This window comes from Cetorhinus maximus, chromosome 1 (genome assembly GCF_964194155.1).
Source record: "Cetorhinus maximus chromosome 1, sCetMax3.hap1.1, whole genome shotgun sequence".
Lineage (NCBI taxonomy): Eukaryota > Metazoa > Chordata > Chondrichthyes > Lamniformes > Cetorhinidae > Cetorhinus > Cetorhinus maximus.
Window position 1 is genome coordinate 53,542,650 of NC_135879.1, and position 20,823 is coordinate 53,563,472.

Genomic DNA, 20,823 nt, shown 5'->3' on the forward strand with positions numbered 1-20,823 from the left:
TACTGTTAGGGGAGATGGCCTCTCAGGGGAAAGCAGCAACATCCAAGTTCACGGCACCATGTGTAGCTCTGCTGCTCAGAGGGGCGGGAGGAAAACAAGTGGCAGGGCTATAGTGATAGGGGATTCAATGGTTAGGGGCACAGACAGACGCTTCTGTGGCCGCAAGTGTGAATAAAGGATGGTATGTTGCCTCCCTGGTGCCAGGGTCCAGGATGTCACAGACCGGCTGCAGGACATTCTGGGGAGGGAAGGTGGTTGTGGTATACATTGGTACCAACGACATAGGTAAACTAAGGGATGAGGACCTGCAAACTCAGTACAGGAAGTTAGGAGATAAATTAAAATGCAGGACCTCAAATGTAGTAATCTCAGGATTATTCCCAGTTCCATGTGCTAGCGAAAGCAGGAATAAGAGGATAAACTAAATGAACATGTGGCTGGAGAGTGGCCGGGAGGGATTCAGATTCTTGAGGCACTGGGACCGGTTCTGGGGAAGGTGGGACCTGTACAAACCGGACGGGCTGCACCCAGGCGGAGCTGGGACCAGTGTCCTTGCTAGTTCTGTTTGGGAGTATTTAAACTAGTGTGGCAGGGGGATGGGATCCCAGGAGTAGGATCAGATAGGTCAGATTCAGATCAGAAAAATGGAGGTAGAACATTAGCTAGGGACGTTGTGATAGACATGGAGTTACAGGAGAAGCAAAGTTTACAAAGTGTCCAGCAAGGGAAATTGACGGGGTTAAACTGTTTATACTTTAATGCAATGAGTATTACAAACAAGGTAGATGAGTTAAGGGTACAGGTAGACACATGGCAGCAGGATGTCATTGCTATAACGGAGACCTGGCTAAAGGAGGGACAAAACTGGCAGCTTAATATCCCTGGTTATAGAGTCATCAGACACGATAGAGTAGGAGATAAAAAAGGAGGAGGGGTAGCACTAATGGTTAAAGAATCAATTCCAATTGTGAGGAGGGATGATATACTAAATGGGTCAACAAACAGGGCTTTATGGATTGAGCTTAGAAATAAAAAAGGGGCAGTCACACTACTGGGAGTATACTACAGACCCCCAAATAGTGAAAGGGAGATAGAAGAACAAATATGTAGGCAAATTTCTGCTTGTAAGGACAAGAGGGCAATAATAGTAGGAGACTTCAACTATCCTAATATCAACTGGGATTCAAACAATATAAGGGGCACTGAGGGAGAAAAATCCATGCAGTGTGTCCAGAAAATTTTTTTCAACCAATTAGTGACAAACCCAACGAGAGGAGATGCAATTCTAGACCTAATCTTGGGGAACGAAGAAGGGCAAGTGGGTGAAGTGACAGTTGGCGACCATATCAGGGACAGTGAACACAATTCAGTCAGATTTAGCATTACCCTGGAAAAGGACAGAGATAAGGCAGGACTAAAAGTCTTGAACTGGGGGAAGGCAAATTTTGCAGAAATGAGAAGAGATGGACTGGACAGCACTGCTGGAGGATAAAACAGTGGAAAACCAGTGGGAAGCACTAAAAAGCGAGATCCTAATTGTACAAAGTAGACATGTCCCCTACAAAAATAAGAGTGGGACTGCCAAATCTAGACCCCCCGGGTTGTCTAGAGGAATACAGGGGAAGATCAAACAGAAAAAGAAAGCGTATGATAGGCACAAAGAACTAAGCACTGCAGATAGCCTAGACGAATATAGGAAGTGCAGGGACAAAGTAAAAAAGGAAATAAGGAAATCAAAGAGAGGGCATGAAAAAAGATTAGCAAGTAAAGTTAAAGATAAACCAAAGATTTTTTACCAATACATTAATGCTAAAAGGTTAGTTAAGGAAAAGGTGGGGCCTATCAGAGATGAAGATGGAAACTTGTGTGTAGATGTAGAGGCTGTGGGAAGGGTTTTGAATGAATATTTTGTCTCCGTGTTTACAAAGGAAAGGGAGGATGTAGATATAGTAGTCCAGGAGGAACATTGCGAGATGTTGGACAGGATAGTCATAAAGAGAGAGGAAGTACTCGAAGGGTTGAAATCCTTGAAAGTTGATAAGTCCTAAGTCACCGGGGCCAGATGGATTGTTTCCGAGGCTGCTGAAGGAAGTCAGGGAGGAGATAGCAGATGCTCTGAGGATGATTTTCCAATCTTCACTAGGTACAGGGGAGGTAATGGAGGACTGGAGAAATGCAAACATAGTTCCATTGTTTAAAAAGGGATCAAAGGAAATGCCAAACAATTATAGGCCAGTTAGTCTTACATCGGTGGTGAGCAAATTAGTAGAATAAACCCTGAGAGATAGGATTAACTGTCATGTGGAAAGGCATGAACTAGTCAGGGATGGTCAGCATGGATTTGTTAAAGGAAGGTCTTGCCTCACAAATTTGATTGAATTCTTTGAGGAAGTGACAAGAAGGGTTGATGAAGGTAGTGCAGTGGATGTTGTGTACATGGATTTTAGCAAGGTATTTGACAAGGTCCCTCATGGCAGATTGGTCAGGAACGTAAAAGCCTATGGGATTCAAGGTAATGTGGCAAACTGGATAAAAGGTTGGCTTTGTAACAGGAAACAAAGGGTAATGGTCGATGGATGCCCTTGCGAATGGAAAGTTGTCTCAAGTGGTGTTCCACAGGGCTCGGTGTTGGGACCCTTGCTGTTTGTGTTATATATTAATGATTTGGACGTGAACGTGGGGGGCACGATTGGGAAATTTGCAGATGACACAAAGATTGGCCGAGTAGTGGATAGTGTAGAGGATAGCCATAATCTCCAAAACGATATAGATGGGTTGGTGGAGTGGGCGGTAAAGTGGCAGATGGATTTTAACATAGAGAAGTGTGAGTTCATACATTTAGGGAGGTCAAACAGTTACAGGGATTACGCAGTAAATGGGAATATACTAAGAGGGGTAGATGAAGTGAGAGATCTTGGCGTACAAGTACACAGGTCCTTGAAGGCAGCAGTTCAAGTAGACAAGGTTGAAAAGAAGGCAAATGGAATGCTGTCCTTCATTGGCAGTGGTTTAGAATATAAAAGTAAGGATATAATGTTGGAATTGTATAAAACAATGGTGAGGCCACAACTGGAGTATTGTGTGCAGTTCTGGTCACCACATTACAGGAAGGACCTAATAGCTCTGGAGAGAGTGCAGAGGAGGTTTACAAGAATGTTGCCAGGGTTAGAAAAGTGTAGCTACGAGGAGAGATTGGATAGGTTGGGGTTATTTTCCTTAGAACAAAGAAGGCTGAGAGGTGACTTGATTGAGTTGTACAAAATTATGAGGGGAATATATAGAGTGGACAGAATAAAATTGTTTCCCTTGGTGGAGAATTCTAGAACCAGGGTTCATAGATTCAAGATAAGTGGCAGAAGGTGTAGGGGGGACATGAGGAAGAGCTTTTTTACGCAGAGGGTAGTGGATGTCTGGAATTCGCTGCCCAAGTTGGTGGTAGAGGTAGAAACTCTAAACTCTTTTAAAAAGTACCTGGATCTGCACCTTAAGTGCTGTAAGCTGCAGGGCTATGGGCCGGGTGCAGGAAGGTGGGATTAGAAAGGGCACCTGGGTGACCTCGGGCTGGCATGGACAAGATGGGCCGAATGGCCTCCTTCTGTGCTGTAACTTTTCTATGGTTCTATGTCAGAGCACAGCATCACCATGGCAATCCGGACAATTTTTACTCCTAAAGCCCTGTTATAATCACCGCCTCCTCACCACCAATCACAGCAATGCTCACCAGCTCCCCCTCCGCCATAACAATGTTCACCCACGTGCCCAGCAATCACAACAATGTTCTCCCCCGCACACCCCCCAATCACAGCAATGTTCACCCCCTTCCCCCCGGCAATGCTCACTCCCCCTCCCGGCAATGTTTAACTCCCACCACCCCGCCCCCGGCAATATTCACCACACACCCACCCGGGAATGTTCACCACCCTCCGCCGCCCGGCAATGTTCACCACACCCTCTCCGACAATGTTCACCAACTCCCCCAATCACAATAATGTTCACAACCCCCAGCACAATGTTCAGCCCACCCTCTCCCCCATCTGGCAATGTTCACCCCCTCCCCCATTGTAAACGCTCCTCCCGGCCAGTTTTTAACCCCCCCCAATCCCCGATAAGGTTCACCACCCCCCCACTGCCCGACAATGCTCACCCCCTTCCTAGCATTGTAAACCTCCCCTCCTGACAATGTTCACACCCTTCTGGCAACAATCACCCTCCTCCTAACAATGCTCACCCCCCCTCTCTACAATGTTCACCCCTGTCCCGGCACAGTAAACCTCCACTTCCGGCAATGTACACCCCACCTCACACTCCCCCAGGCCATGCTCACTCCACCTTCCGACAATGCTCACCCCACTCCAGGCAATGTTCACCCTAACCTCCCAATAATATTCAGCCCACCCATTCCATAGAGCCACAGGAAAGTTATGGTGCAGAAAGAAGCCATTCAGCCCATCATGTCTGCACCAGCCAAAAAAGGAGAAAAAAAACGAGCCGGTCATTTTAATCCCACTTTCCAGCACCCGGTCTGTAGTCTTGCAGGTTATAGCACTTCAGGTGCAGGACCAGGTATCTTTTAATGAGTTGAGCATTTCAGCCTCAACCACCAATTTAGGCAGTGAATTCCAGACGCCCACCACCAAAAGGTTTTCCCTCATGTCCCCTCTAATCCTTCTATCAATCACCTGAAATCTATGCCCCCTGGTAATTGGCCCCTGAGCTAGGGAAAACAGGTCTTTCCTCTCTACACTATCTAGGTCCCTCATAATTTTGTACACCTCAATTAAGCCACCCCTCAACCTCCTTTGTTCTAAGGAAAACAACCCTAGCCTATCCAATCTCTCCTCATTGCTTTTTTCAAGCCCTGACACCATTCTTGTAAATCTCCTCTGCAGTCTCTCCAGAGCAATTATGTCCTTCCTGTAATATGGTGACCAGAACTGTACGCAAAATTCCAGCTGTGACCTAACCAGTGTTTTATACAGTTCCAGCATTATACCCCTATTCGATACCTCATCCAATAAATGAAAGCATTCCATATGCTTTCTTTACCACCTTATCCACCTATCCTGCCACCTTCAGGAACCTGTGGACATGCACTCCAAGGTCTCTCACTTCCTCAACCCCTCTTAATGCCCTCCATTTATTGAGTATTCCCTCACTTTGTTTGCCCTCCCCAAATGCATTACCTCACACTTTTCTGGATTGAATTCTATTTGCCACTTTTCCGCCAACTCAACCAAACCATTCATATCATTCTGGAGCCAACATCTATCCTCTTCATTATCAACTACACGGCCAATTTTTGTGTCTTCTGCAAATTTCCTGATCGTGCCTCCCACATTTAAATTCAAATCATTAATATATGCGACAAACAGCAAGGGCCCAACACTGAGCCCTGTGGAACACCACTGGAAACTGTTTTCCATTCTCCAAAACATCAATCGACCATTACTCTTTGTTTCCTGTCACTGAGCCAATTTTGGATCCAACTCGCCACATTCCGCCCTATCCTATGGGATCTCACTTTTCTGACCAGTCTGCCATGTGGGACTTTGTCAAATGCCTTATTAAAATCCAGGTAGACAACATCCACTACACTACCCTCATCAATCCTCCTTGTTACTTCCTGAAAAAATTCGATCAAGTTAGTAAGACACGATCTTCCCCTAACAAAACCATGCTGACCATCCCTGATCAATCCGTGCCTTTCTAAGGGACAGTTTATCCTGTCTCTCAGAATTGATTCCAATAATTTTCCCCCCATTGAAGTTAGACTGACCGGCTTATAATTCCCTGGCCAATCCCTCGCATGCTTTATAAATAATGGCACAATGTTGGCAGACCTCCAATCCTCTGGTACGATGCCTGAGGATTAGGAAATGATCCTCAGAGCATCCACTATTTACTCCCTGGCTTCCTTAAACAGCCTGGGATACAATCCGGCCCTAGTGATTTACCCACCTTCAAGGATGCCAGTCATTCTAGTACATTTATTATATCTAATATTTCACACTCCTCTTTAACTAGAATGTCTGCATCATCCCTCTCCTTAATGAAAACGGAGACAAAGTACTCATTGAGAACCCTTCTCACATCCTCTGCATCAATGTACAAGTTACCATATACATCTCGAATAGGCTCTACCCTTTCCTTAGTTACGTTTTTGCTCTTAGGGGACTGATTAAACATCTTTGGGTTTTCTTTAATTTTACCTGCCAATACTTTTTTGTATCCTCTCTTTGCTTTCCTAATTACCTTTTTTACTTCACACCTGTACTTTCTCTACAGTATTAAGCTTTTTGTGACTGTAATAAGCTTCCTCTTTGTGCTTTGTCTTCCCTGTATCCTTCTGGATAAGCAGGAGGCTCTAGATTTGAGAGTACCACCCCACCCCCGACAATGTTTATCCCGCTCTGGACAATGTTCAACCCTCACACAACGTTCACCCTCCGCTGACAATTTTTACCTCCCGGACAATATTCACCCCGCTCTGGACAATGTTCACCCCCACCCCACCCCACCCCACCCCCAGCAATGTTCACCCCTTTACCCGGCATTGTTCACCCCTTCACCCGACAATGTTCACCCCACCCCGGGCAATTTTCACCCGACAATGTTCACCCCTTCACCCGGCAATATTCACCCCTTCACCCGACAATGTTCACCCCTTCACCCGACAATGTTCACCCCACCCCGGGCAATTTTCACCCGTTCACCCGGCAATGTTCACCCCTTCACCCGGCAATGTTCATCCCTTCACCCGGCAATGTTCACCCCTTCACCCGGCAATGTTCACCCCTTCACCCGGCAATGTTCACCCCTTCACCCGGCAATGTTCACCCCACCCCCAGCAATGTTCACCCCTTCACCCAGCAATGTTCACCCTTTCACCCGACAATGTGCACCCCTTCACTCGACAATGTTCATCCGTTCACCCGACAATGTTCACCCCTTCACCCGACAATGTTCATCTGTTCACCCGACAATGTTCACCCCTTCACCCGACAATGTTCACCCCTTCACCCGACAATGTTCACCCCACCCCCGGCAATGTTCACCCCTTCACCCGGCAATATTTACCCCTTCACCCGACAATGTTCACCCCTTCACCCGACAATGTTCACCCCACCTCCAGCAATGTTCACCCCTTCACCCGGCAATGTTCACCCTTTCACCCGACAATGTTCACCCCTTCACCCGACAATGTTCACCCCTTCACCCGACAATGTTCACCCCACCCCCGGCAATGTTCACCCCTTCACCCGGCAATATTTACCCCTTCACCCGACAATGTTCACCCCTTCACCCGACAATGTTCACCCCACCTCCAGCAATGTTCACCCCTTCACCCGGCAATGTTCACCCTTTCACCCGACAATGTTTACCCCTTCACCCGACAATGTTCATCCGTTCACCCGACAATGTTCACCCCTTCACCCAACAATGTTCATCTGTTCACCCGACAATGTTCACCCCTTCACCCGACAATGTTCACCCCTTCACCCGACAATGTTCACCCCACCCCCGGCAATGTTCACCCCTTCACCCGGCAATATTTACCCCTTCACCCGACAATGTTCACCCCTTCACCCGGCAACATTCACCTCTTCACCCGACAATGTTCACCCCTTCACCCGACAATGTTCACCCCTTCACCCGACAATGTTCACCCCTTCACCCGGCAATGTTCACCCCTTCACCCGGCAATGTTCACCCCACCCTCGGCAATGTTCACCCCTTCACCCGACAATGTTCACCCCTTCACCCAGCAATATTCACCCCTTCACCCAACAATGTTTACCCCTTCACCCGGCAATATTCACCCCTTCACCCGACAATGTTCACCCCACCCCTGGCAATGTTCACCCCTTCACCCGGCAATGTTCACCCCTTCACCCGACAATGTTCACCCCTTCACCCGGCAATGTTCACCCCTTCACCCGACAATGTTCATCCGTTCACCCAACAATGTTCACCCCTTCACCCAGCAATGTTCACCCCTTCACCCGACAATGTTCACCCCTTCACCCGACAATGTTCATCCGTTCACCCGACAATGTTCACCCCTTCACCCGGCAATATTCACCCGTTCACCTGACAATGTTCACCCTTTCACCCGACAATGTTCACCCCTTCACCCGACAATGTTCACCCCTTCACCCGGCAATATTCACCCGTTCACCTGACAATGTTCACCCTTTCACCCGACAATGTTCACCCCTTCACCTGACAATGTTCACCCCTTCACCCGGCAATATTCACCCCTTCACCTGACAATGTTCACCCCTTCACCCGACAATGTTCATCCGTTCACCCGACAATGTTCACCCCTGCACCCGGCAATATTCACCCCTTCACCTGACAATGTTCACCCCTTCACCCGGCAATGTTCACCCCTTCACCCGACAATGTTCACCCCTTCACCCGGCTATATTCACCTCTTCACCCAACAATGTTCACCCCTTCACCCGGCAATGTTCACCCCTTCACCTGACAATGTTCACCCCACCCCCGGCAATGTTCATCCCTTCACCCGACAATGCTCACCCCGCTCCCAGCAACATTCACCCCCTTGACAATGGTCAACCCCCCCTGACAATGTTCACCCTTCCACCCAACAATGTTCACACCCCCACATGACAATGTTCACCCCCGCACCGGACAATGTTCACCCCCCACCCGACAACATTCACCCCCCACCCGACAATGTTCACCCCCCCACCTGACAATGTTCATCCCCCCTGGCAACGTTCACCCCCCCTGACAACGTTCACCCCCCGACAATGCTCACTCCGCTCCCAACAATGTTCACCCCCCCTGACAATGTTCACCCCCCCCCACCTGACAATGTTCGCCCCCCTCACAATGTTCATCCCGCCCAACAATGTTCACCCCACCCCCGACATTGAGGATGAAAGGGTGGGGGGGTGGGGGCGGTGAGCATTGTCCTGGGGAGGAGGGTGAGCATTGTGTGGGGATGGGTGTGAACATTGTCGGGGTAGTGGGGAGGTTGTGTAGTGATGTGGGTGACAGCTCCATTTTAAAACAGCTAAGTCAATGAACTGAAGACAGACTTTAAGGGCCGTGTCATCAGTTCTAGACAAAAAGTGGATGAGGCTTCTATTGAATGATTTTGCCATTTGGCCTCCCAACTCTGCTCGTCACTGGATCCCTGCTGGAACCAAGAGTAGAAGGTGCAAAGGCTCCAGTGCAAAATGACAAGTGGGCAGTTTAAGTTACAGTCTGTGCTAGGCACACAAGCTCTGTCGCTGAAGATGACCTGAATTCTAGTTTTCAATTCAAAGATCACAGACAAGCTACACAACAGTTTTGAAATAAAGGGAGTACAGTAGTAGCTCTTACTACTAAAACTATTAAAAACAGTTGTGAGAAACTGTTTTTCTCAGAACTACGTTTAAATTGAAGCAACAACATTGCAGGACTTGCCTTGTTCCATAAACTATTAACAGAATGAAGCGCATCAACCTTACGAAACAAACACCCCAGTCAGACAGCAATATTCACTCAAATTCTATCAAGCTTAACGGCTTTCAAATTTCTGTTCACTCTCAGCAGGCATGGGGAGGGGGTGCGACAGTGGTGGGAGGGGTGGTGCTGCTGAAATGTTGGTTAGAAAACCTAATGGTTCCTCTGGAGGGGCAAGCCGGAACAGCAAGCTTAAAAGGGGAGTGGAGAGGAAATTTCAGCTTGAAAGCATTCATGCTTCTCTTGGCCTCACAAAAATGATTGGGAAAACTTACCCCTCACTGTTTTCAGAGCAGTCTCTAGTGCCCCTTTAAGGACCACTGGTTAGGCCATTCCATGTCCAAGACCAATGGGTGGTACCCATAGGTCACACACTCCATTAGCATCTGATATTGTGTGGGATCCTATAACCAGTGTCAGATTCTGGTTTATGTATTGAAACAAGTCTCCTGCCTGTTTTGGTGGGAAGGCTGAGCCTTGAGATTATTTTACTTTACAATGTTTGTTGGTCTGCTGTCTTGTCAGTAGCCAGACAAGATTCACCCCCACCCCATAAAAAGAAATCAAAAGCAAAGAAAAATAGATAAAACAGACATATTGGACTCGTTTAGCTAGAACAAGATGAAAATAGAAATAAAATAGCAGAGTGAGCAGGGGGAATTGGGAATAAGAGCAGAGGTGCAATATTTAAATGTTTGACTTATGTTGTTTACATTCAATGTTATAGTAATAATTCTGATTTTTTTTTTACTGTAATATTGGTTTGTAAAAGTGCCCAACCCAGGCAGCCTGCTAGAAGGTAAGAATTAAAAATAGTGGGGCAGAATTTTTAAAGGGTTTCCACTGTATCTTTGGTGAGAGATTAGAGTAAACTCCAGAGAAACAGTGTAAATTGTCACTTGTGCCATTTCGTTGGGATTCCTGCTGATCTTTTGCCAATGTCACAGCAGGAGATCAGTGAATCTTTGGGAAAGTTATTGGAAAAAAGCTTCTGAGATAAATAGTTAATGTTCCCCTTTAATAACAATTACTTAATTAACAATAACAAGTAATTATGCAAGAGTCTTAGAAACCAAGGAAAATCATTCAGAAAATGTTAAATATATTCAGCAGGTCAGACAACATTAGTGAAGAGAGAAACAGGGTATATTTCAGGGCATTGATTTTTTTGTGTCAGAACTGGTCAAGAATTTGCTGGCACGAGTCATCCAATATGTTCCTCACCCTTCAGCTGCAATTATCTTTGAGCCACAAATTGCTGGGAGTGTGAGCAGATAATGATGCAGAGAGGTCAACACGGCATCTGGCAACTTAGTGAATGACAAGACTAACAGTCTATCTCCTTAGCCTAGGAGAATTAAGGATAGAGAAAGGAACTGAGACACAGAGAAGAAATTAGGGTGAATTAGAGTCAAAAAAGATATGGAAAGAGAAATAAAGAGGAAAAAAGCAATGACACTAGGTCATAATGCTCATTTGGAGAGCTGGTGCAGACACAATGGGCCGAATGGCCTCTTTCTGTGCTGTTAAAATTCTGTGATTCTGTGATTCTGTGAAATAAAAAAATGAAAATATAAAAATCTCTAGGAACAATTTACAACTTGAAGGAACGAAACTCCTCAGCTTAAATTGTTCCAATGTTGCACTTGGCATTGCAGCGACATAAAACTTGTTATTGAAAGGGCCCTTACATTGTGAAATACCAGCATTAATTTTCTGCTGCAAGTTTAATTCATATTTGCAGTGCAAAGGCAGCGATGCATTGAAACTTACAGGGGACTTGGAATCATAGGTAGATGTGGCATAAAATGAGGACAACAACTCAAAATTTCCCCCTTATCTCACATTTGTTCTTTTGCTAATTATTGTAAATATTCTGGTCACTGACCCTTGTGGAAACAATTTCTTCTTATTTACTCTCGTCAAAACTTTTCATGATTTTATTAAATGTCCCTTTAATCTCTCTGCTCTAAGGAAAACAATTCCAGGATCTCTCATCTCTTCACTTAACTAAAACCCCTCATACTTCACTGCATTATCTCAAAGGCCTTTACATCTTTCTTGAAGTGTCCAGCATTGGCTGCAACACTCCAGCTGGGGCCTAACCAGTGATTCATAAATGTTCAGCATAACTTCCTTCCTTGTATACATCTATTAATAAATCCAAGTACTCCATGTACTTTTTAACAGCCTTCTCAACTTTTCCTGCACCTTCAAAGTTTTTTGTACCTATACCCATGGTTCCCTCTGCTCCTGCACCCCTTTAAAATTGTACCATTTCATTTATATTGCCTCTCCTCATCTTTCCGTTCAGAATTTCATCTGTGTCATGTGTCTGCTGATTTCACGAGTTTCTATGTCCTTCTGAAATCTGTTATTATCCTTCTCGTTGTGCACTACGTTTCCGATGGCAAGATCCTGAAATTATTCAGAAACTTGTGGCGATTCATAACACATGGCCTGTAACTCCCGAGCTTCAGGTCAGTGTATCTTGGGGGGTACCCCAAAGGTGCGCTGGGAACCCCTGCACCCCCAAAATTCCCAAGTAAGGATTGCATGGCGATTGCCCGAGGCCTCCTGTGAACAATTGCTCTGCACTGGTTCGGTAATCTGATGTGTTATATACCTTTAAGAAGAATCTTAGAATGGAAGGTCACATGATTTAGTATCCAATAGCAGAGTAGCATGGGCTACCTTAGTAGTCAGTAGTTGGCAGTCTAGAGTTCGAGTCTGTAATGTAGAGACAAGGTTTGAGTTGTAAGCACAGAAGTGCAGCAGCTGAGTTCCTTTGTAAATAAATAGACTGTGTTCTATATAAGAACTATCTGCTGATCTACTCTGTCTATGGTACCAACTCAGTCATCCTGAAACAATGTGCAACCCAGATCCATTAGTCCAACTAAACTAGTGACCAGGATCCAACAAACTGGCAACGAGAGAAAGAGCAAGATAAAGCAAGGAAGGGAATCAAGTGAACTGAAATCAGGCCATTCCTCGCACGGTAATTGTAAGTAGAATTTCCATCCCAATTGTCGAAGCAAGTCTCCTCGAAGCATGCCACAGTTTGGAAGAGCTGATTCTTTTGACCAAACCATGGACGATCGGTCTCATTATGTTGAACGCCTCGCATTTTTTTTCCAAGCTTACAACATTGTGGGAGGAGGAGAAGAGGCGCGCGTTCCTCTTATCTACATGTGGGAGTAAGACCTGTGGATTGATTCGAAGTTTGACAGCACCCAGTGCCCCGGATTCAAAAGTTTTGATGACTTAGTGAACCTTGTGAAGAGTCATTACCAGCCCAAGCCCTTGGTAATGTTACAACGGTTCAAATTTAATTCAAGAAATAGAGCCCCAGAGTGAATAGTTGCTTGTTATGTGGCAAGTCTGAAACAGTTAACAGAATATTGTGAGTTTGATACATCTATTAATGATATGCTTAGAGATTGTTTGGTGTGCGGTACAAATGAAGATGTGATTCAGAAGAGATTGCTCTCTGAAATAAATTAAGATTTCCAGAATATGCTAGAAATAGCACTGGCCATGGAAAGTGCAATGAGGAACGTCATACAGGGAGCGCAAAAAGGCGCCATCGTCCATGTTGGACAGGGAGCCCTGGACAAAAAGTACACAAAAATGCACAGCTCTGATGAGAAGCAGGAAGCAGCCACCACTTGCAGACAAATAAAAATAAATTACTCAGCTGCGAAAACATGGGATAATGGAAACAGGCAACCTTGTAATGAATGGAAGTTTTTAAAGATTGAATGTTTTTATTGTCATTGAAACGGACACCTCATGAGACATTTCAAGGATAGAATCAATCAAAAGAAAAAACCCCGTGAGATCCATAACGTAGAAGAGCCTGAAGTAACAGATTCTGATTTATTCGCTGTATAATTTAAAGATAGAAAGAACAGAACCAATCTATGTAACAGTGAGGGTGAATGTTAGACTTATCAGTATGGAGGTGGATACAGGAGCATCTACTACGTTAATAGGTGGGCATACTTTCAAATACCTGAATTATGGAGAATGTAAATTAAATTTTGAAGAAACAGATGCCAAATTGAAAACTTACATGGGAGAAGATATCAAAATCAAAGGCATAAGCAGGGTTACTGTACAGTACGGAAGTCAATCAGTGAAATTACCCTTGATGGTGGTAGCAGGTGAGGGGCCAAGCCTCCTTGGATGAAACTGGTTGAAAGAAATTAAATTGGCTTGGGCTAGAAACCAGATTGCAAATGCTGATGCACTTAGTCGTTTGCCTTAGAAAGAAAATGATGAGAATGTTCTAGTTCCTCAAGAACTCGTTTTATTATTGAACTTCTTAGATTCATCACCAGTATGTGCTGGACAGATTAGAGATTGGGCAAGTCGAGTCCCAACCTTATTCAAAGTACAAGAACAAGTTCTTCATGGTTGGTCACAAGGACAGGAATCTGACAAAATGAAACCGTATTTTCACAGAAGATATGAGATAACTAACCAGGATGGTATCTTATTGTGGGGAGCTAAAGTGATTGTTCCTCCAAAAGGATGAAAGCCTTTGTTAACTGAACTACATAGTGCACATCCAGGTATTCCCCGAATGAAGCCATAGCACGCAGCTACCTATGGTGGCCTGGAATGGATGGAGAGAGCTTAGTGAGAAGTTGTATGCAGTGTCAGCAAGTGCAAAAGTTACCTCCAACAGCTCCGTTACACCCTTGGGAGTGGCCAGGAAGGCCATGGGTGCGATTACATATTGACTATGTGGGACCTTTTATGGGAACAGTGTTTCTCTTGATTGTTGACGCTCACTCAAAATAGATGGACATATGTGAGGCGAATTCACTAACATCTTCTGCTACAATTGAAAAGCTACATCAAAGTTTCGCCATCAACTGACTACCAGAAATAGGCGTATCAGATAACGGCACCGCATTTACAAGTGCTGAGTTTCAAAGGTTTATCAGCCTCAATGGTATCATTCATGTAAAAACTTCACCGTACCACACTTCACCAAATGGACTGGCTGAGAGAGTGCTTCAAACATTCAAAACTGGCATGAAGAAATTAATTGGAGATTCCATAGCAAACAAGCTATCACATTTTCTTTTCCATTATAAGACCACCCCTCACACGACAACAGGTGTCACACCTGCAGAATTGTTGATGAAACGCTGTCTCAGAATGAGATTGAGCTTAATAGCACCAAATTTAGAGGGGCAAGGTGGAAAAGAGTCAGGAAAGTCAGAAAACTGGACACAACTGGCATAGTCGTGACAGAAAGTTTACCGTAGGAGAGATGGTATATGCGAAAAATTTTGAAGAAGGTTATCAGGTAAAATAAGTGCAGTGACTGGACCTCTTTTTTATCACGTGAAAGTGGAAGATCAAGTCATTCGGAGACATATAGATCATATAAGGAGGAGAGAAACAAATATCAGGAAATGATTCCTCCAGTGTTCAAAGCTGTGTCAATGTCTCCTGTTGAAAGAACTCAATTGAGTACAGATGTGTTTGAAGGATCGGCTGTACCTGCAAGAGCTGAGGAAACAGATTTGTAGGTGCCCACCGAAGAACCTAATGTTTGGACAACGCCAGAAAAGGAGGTTCCTGATAAAGCATCTGAAACTGTAGAACTGAGATATTCTACACACATAAGGAAACCCCTAGAAAGACTAGATTTGTAAATTACTTATCTGTGTAAATAATTTGATATTTTGACAAAAATTGTATTTGAAACTGTAAAATATATTTCTGAGTAAAGGGGGAGGGATGTGGTAATCTGATGTGTAATATACCTTTAAGAAGAATGGTATACTGGGAGATCAAATGATCTTAGTATCCAATAGCAGAGTGGTGCGGGCTACCATAGTAGTCAGTAGTCAGTAGTCAGTGGTCTAGAGTTAGGGTCTGTAATGTAGAGACAGGGTTTGAGTTGTAAGCAAACAAGTGCAACTGTTGAGTTTCTTTGTAAATAAATAGAATGTGTTCTACATAAGAACCGTTTGCTGATCTACTCTGTCTATGGTACCAACTCGGTCATTCCGAAACAAGCGTGTAACCCGGATCCATTAGTCCAACTAAACTAGGGACCAGGATCCAGCAACTGGGAACCATCCAAAAAGATAATCTAAATTGCAAGTTTTGGATGGTTCTATGTTACATCAATAGTGACCCAGAAAAAGTTAAAAGCACTTCAAGCTTCAGGCAAACTATTGTACGGACCCACACTGATCTCACCCCCTCGTCCCCCACACCCCCCCTCACCCCATAGGACATGACTCCCCTCCCCACCCCAAGAGACATTCTCCTTCCCACACTGGAACTCCATACCCCTACGGGTCTCTCCCGCCACAGGGGACTCCCACCACACCCATGAGACTCTTCAGCCTGCACGGGAACTCCCTCCCCAAAGGCCCAACTCACGACCTTTCCCCAACTCCAAGGCCCAATCACCAACCTCACTCCCCCCAACTTCCAGCCAAGTCCAACACTCCAACCCCATCCCGGCCAGGCCTGACTCCCCCCCACTCCACTCCTGGCCAGTCCCAACTCCCTCCCCTAACCCTGTGTCCAGCTAGGCCCAACGTACCTTCCCCATCCCAGTCAGGCCCTAGCCAAGGCCCAGCTGCCAACTTCCCCATCCACCCCCACAAGACCCTATCTGACCTGACCCAACCCCCTTCCTACCCACTTATCCTATACACTTACCTTCTCCCTGGCTTGTCAAAGACCTTTAAACCTAGCTGGACCTTTAAACTTACCTGGTTGACGGTAGTTAGTGCCAATAAAAAGGGTGTGTGGCTTACTTATCTGTGACTGAGCTGCCCTTGACTGTAGGCCCAGGAATGAGCTGCACAGCACAGATCTCACCTGGCCTGAGTCGGAAGGTTGGACGAGATAGGATCACCTGGATTTCTAGTTAGTACTTTCAAGACGAGTGATAATCTAACTCAATTTGTGCTTTGTCATTAACTGTTGATTTTTTTTTTACACACTGTGGATTCATTGTTAGATTCCTAGTGAATGTTGTTAGGCTTCACCTTGTTGGCACATTTGTATAATTAATAAGGCTTAGGTTATCAAATTGTAATGTACATAGGCTTAGCAATGAAAAGTCATAATTTGTATGTATTATTGTGATGATTCTTGAATTTTTGGGTATGTTGTTAAGAAAGTTTTAAAGTTGGCACCTCTTTACTATGATTTGGCTTTAAGGGAGAACTCATGGATTGAACTGGAGTTATAGGTAGACATGTTTTCATATTTGGGCTCCAGTGAGTCTAGCTTAGCAGTAAACAGAAGCCAAGGCTACAATGCTGATTGGCTAGGAAGGTAGCCTGAGGACTAGAAATTCCAAGGCCTCCAGTCAAGAGATACAAGTTATAGTTTAGCAGTTAGAAGGGAAACCAAGTCTGCAAAGCTGATTGGCTAGAAAAATGGTCAAAGGCTAAGTGTTCTAAGGACCTCCAGATAAGAGATACAAATTAAGATTAGATTGTTGTAGGGAAGCTAGTAGCACTCTTCCCATTGGTCAAGAGTTGCAAATATTTGGTTAGAAGTCGTAAGTTGTGTTGATTCAGGTGCACATACTTGGGCTAAATGTTGCAAAGCTACCTGCAAAAAGGGTATAAAAATAAGGGTGCATCACTGAGATCTCTGTACTTGCCAAGGTTAGCATTTGTCACAGAACTCTTACTTGAGGGCATTTTTCATGAGAGAGCGTTAGGAGTAGGGCACTTGCCAGGAAGTTAGCATTTGCGTAGGATATTGCCAATCGATGGGTAGTTGTCACAGATAAAGTGGTTGCCATAAGAACCCAGTATTAGGCTTACATAGTGACTAAAGTAACTGCCACACTGCTGCAGATTGCTGTAAGAATCTATTATTAGAGATCAGTAGACCTAGTGTAAACATGATTGCCAGGGCTAAAATAATTGCCTTAAGAAAGTGTGGATAGAAAGCTATTTCCACCAGAAAAAGGAGAGAGAGGGAGAGAATACTCAGCAGGCAGCTGTGAAGTGTGTAGCTTCAGCAGTGAACATGGACTGGAAGCTTCAGCAGTTAACTAGACTAGGAAGTTGTGGGTTGGAAAAAGATTTCACTAGAGTTGAAGTCTTAAAGCTGCAAAGGGATTTTTATGTATGTTAGCGTTAAGTTGGCTAGGCTAAAATCTTGAAGGACAACGTGAGTCAAGAAACTAGGTACAAGGAACCAGGAAGAGACATTCCCAGAAGTTCTTAGATCCATGCGAAAGACAAATTGACATGTGTTGAACTTGTGTATCATGCCATACCTCGACTAATGGAATGCTAAGTATCAATCTTTATTGTCCAATAAACATTGTTAGTTTGTACTCTAAATTAGTGATTGTCCTTTTTGCCAATATGGTTGTTCGTTGCCAATAGTTTTCTTAGTCTGCGGTTCAGTATAGAGTCCAAATCCCTTCACTGGTATTGAGAGTGGCAAAAATCCATTCTCCAAATATACTTGAAAGGTAGCTAAACTCTCTGAACATCTGAGTCTCATATTATCACTAAGTGCAACCAATCCTGAATCCTTAGATAAATAATTGATATGCAGATATGGTGGCAAAATATCACAAATGCACCATAGGGGGATATGTTTCTACACTTGAAAGAACGTACTGTCAAGATATGCATCTCTTACATTGTAGGTTATTTGAGTTGGACATTTGTTAACTGCAGCAATTTAGATGGTCATAGCTGTGGGTGAATTGCCAGCTTTGACCTAGTAGGTACTGTACTTACCTAATTGAACAGAAAATCACCAGTTATGACTGTAGGTTAACCTCAGGCTACAAAATTGAACTCGTCTGCAGAGGTTCATTATGTTTGACTAAACAGCATGTCCAAAAGTAATTTATTGTGGATTTAAGAGCAAGTAGACAAGTTTTACTAAAAACTCAGCCAGATCACCTTTAATTGATTTAAAAAGTTAAACTCTGAACTTAATTCTAAATGTGTACCATTTATAATGGCCATTCACCTGAACCTCAAAGATGAAAATACAAGATGCGCAGGATGTTGGACTATTATAATGCAGAGGATTACTTCAGTTGCCTTGGGCTATCAATTGCTAATCACCCAAAACATAGACAGATTGAGTGATAGACTGGCCTTCAAGATATGATCTAGCTATTAATCGAGTGAGTTGTTGTCTGCATGTTCATGGTGGATTGAGGTGAATCTTTAAAGGACCATGTAGCTTCAGATGAAAATATCAGATCAATAGGCAGAAAGTGAAAAGCAGCCCATTTTGAACAAATGTCCTATGATACTGCAATGTTGCATTAGTCTCAAATTGAGCAGAATTAAATTCAACCTCGCAGGTGCTTAAAACTACATACATTGTATAATTTAAGGAAAGCTATTTGTAACACACAGATATGAAATACCCTTTATAAGGATTCAGAACATATTTTAAGTTGGGTTGCTTGGATTGGCTTTGTGATTGTATACAAGCTGCAATAAAATCAGAATGGATTTCCGTTTGAGATACAAATCTTCTGGCAAACTCTTCAGTTTTATGAAGAGAAACCATTGGATAATTTCTGGAGGGTGTACCTTACGCAGCGGTTTGAGTTTTGTCTCCATTATGAAGTCGTATTTACAGAGTTCACAGCAGCGTGTATCAGAGCTCTTGATCCATTGGTGCAGACAGGCCTGGTGTACGAAACGTAACGTCCCTGTGCAACGGCAAGGCGTGATGAGTGGACTATCATCATCTCCTTCACAGTGGCAAATCCTGAGAGGAGAAAAATGCAATAAGACTTCACTAAAAAGCCATAAACCACCTGAGAACCTTGTGGTCAGATGCTGATTACAATCCCAAAGACTAGGCTATGTTATATACTTCATTGAGAACAGTGAGTGATTTACAATCAATATGAATATTTTGTTTTTTTTATGGCTCAGTGGTTTTATAACCAAATGGTCCCAAGCATGAGTCCTTCAGGTACACCTTCAATATGTTTATTATCGATTTTCTCGGTACAAAATAACTCATTGTCACTATCTAAAGGCGTGGAAAGGGGCAGACAGCATTAATGTACATGGTTCACAAATTTCCTTTTGTGACAGAAAGGCATTGCCATAGACTATGTAAAATGTTGGCCCAATTGTATCACATTACCCATATGAAGGAGATTGGTCCTGTGGGCAAATGCCTGGGATAAAAATTACAATTAAAATGAATATTTGTAATTATGCAATGCTTGCCACAGCAAATATACAATACTGACTTGATCCATAAAATCGGACACGATAAATTCATGACCTTAAAGCTAAGTGGTAAATTTTTATCTTCACTGCCTGGGTGGTAATCCATTTGAAGTCAACAGAATGAAAATTGGGCAGACTCTACAATGGGTGCACAATCTGTTCCACCTGATTCCTGCCCAGATGTTGCACAGAAAAATTGACCCCAAAATGCCTTCAGAAGTGCCTTCATAACTCTGTGGTGGAGATCTCCCAGTATATTTTCAACTAGTAAAGTTTAGCATCAAAGTGGATTATAAAGACAAATGAAGATGCAGAAACAGAGTTAAAATCTAAAATAAAGAGAATGGCAGCAGAATTCACAGAAAGATTACAAAATAGCTTTGAAGGAACTTAATCATTCACGCTAGGATTTCCCAGTCAGCCCTACAAGAGCAGATTTTATGCCCATCTTTACAAGGCCAATACACCTGGCAATTCCTGCTTTCCTGGCTAAGTAAGGACCACTGTGTTGCTGGAACCACTGAGTAAGATGAAGAGTAACTTTAGATCACTGCAAATTGGCTCTAAAGGTTTGTTTAATAAATAAGAGATTTTTACACCCCTCCCCCACCACAAGGCTGCCAAGCAGGGCACAAGAGGGTTTTGGGAAGGATCAGATAACCTCGCCTCAATGATACCTGCTGAGCTGTGTAGGCTAAAATCAGAACATAAGGTAAGACAATGGTACTTTGGAAGCTAAGTCTCCTCAGCGATTTTGACTGCCTGCCAGCATGGTATCTGTTAGCTGGGCAAGGATAAAATTAACCCTAAAATATCATTTTTCCAAACTGACTAAATTCTATTTCATACCAATATCTTTGTTCTTCGAAGATCACAAATTAATATTACATATAAACTAACAAATTGCATATCATTACAGGATCATGTCCTTTCAAAATGAGTAAAACTTTGAAAGTAATCATTTCCAAAATGCTCAGTAATGTTCTCTAAAAGTAATTCAAATGCAATAGTCTTTCAGTATCATTGAAGGTGTCAGTCTCTGTTGCATTCACTTGCTCCACAGGGCAAGAAAATTGTGAATGGCGGCATCATTTAAAATCTAGGT

At 43.8% G+C, this 20,823-nt stretch overlaps 1 protein-coding gene across 4 annotated transcripts in view; it reads right to left on the reverse strand.

Annotated features, from left to right (window-relative positions):
* Nucleotides 1-20,823, reverse strand: part of marchf1 (membrane-associated ring finger (C3HC4) 1) — a 464,939-nt gene that overhangs the window by 48,944 nt on the left and 395,172 nt on the right. For all 4 annotated transcript variants that reach the window (XM_078540780.1, XM_078540800.1, XM_078540790.1 and 1 more), the window contains one exon: nt 19,062-19,242. In XM_078540780.1, coding sequence (XP_078396906.1) covers nt 19,062-19,242 — 181 coding nt within the window. The remainder of the gene's footprint in view (nt 1-19,061; nt 19,243-20,823) is intronic.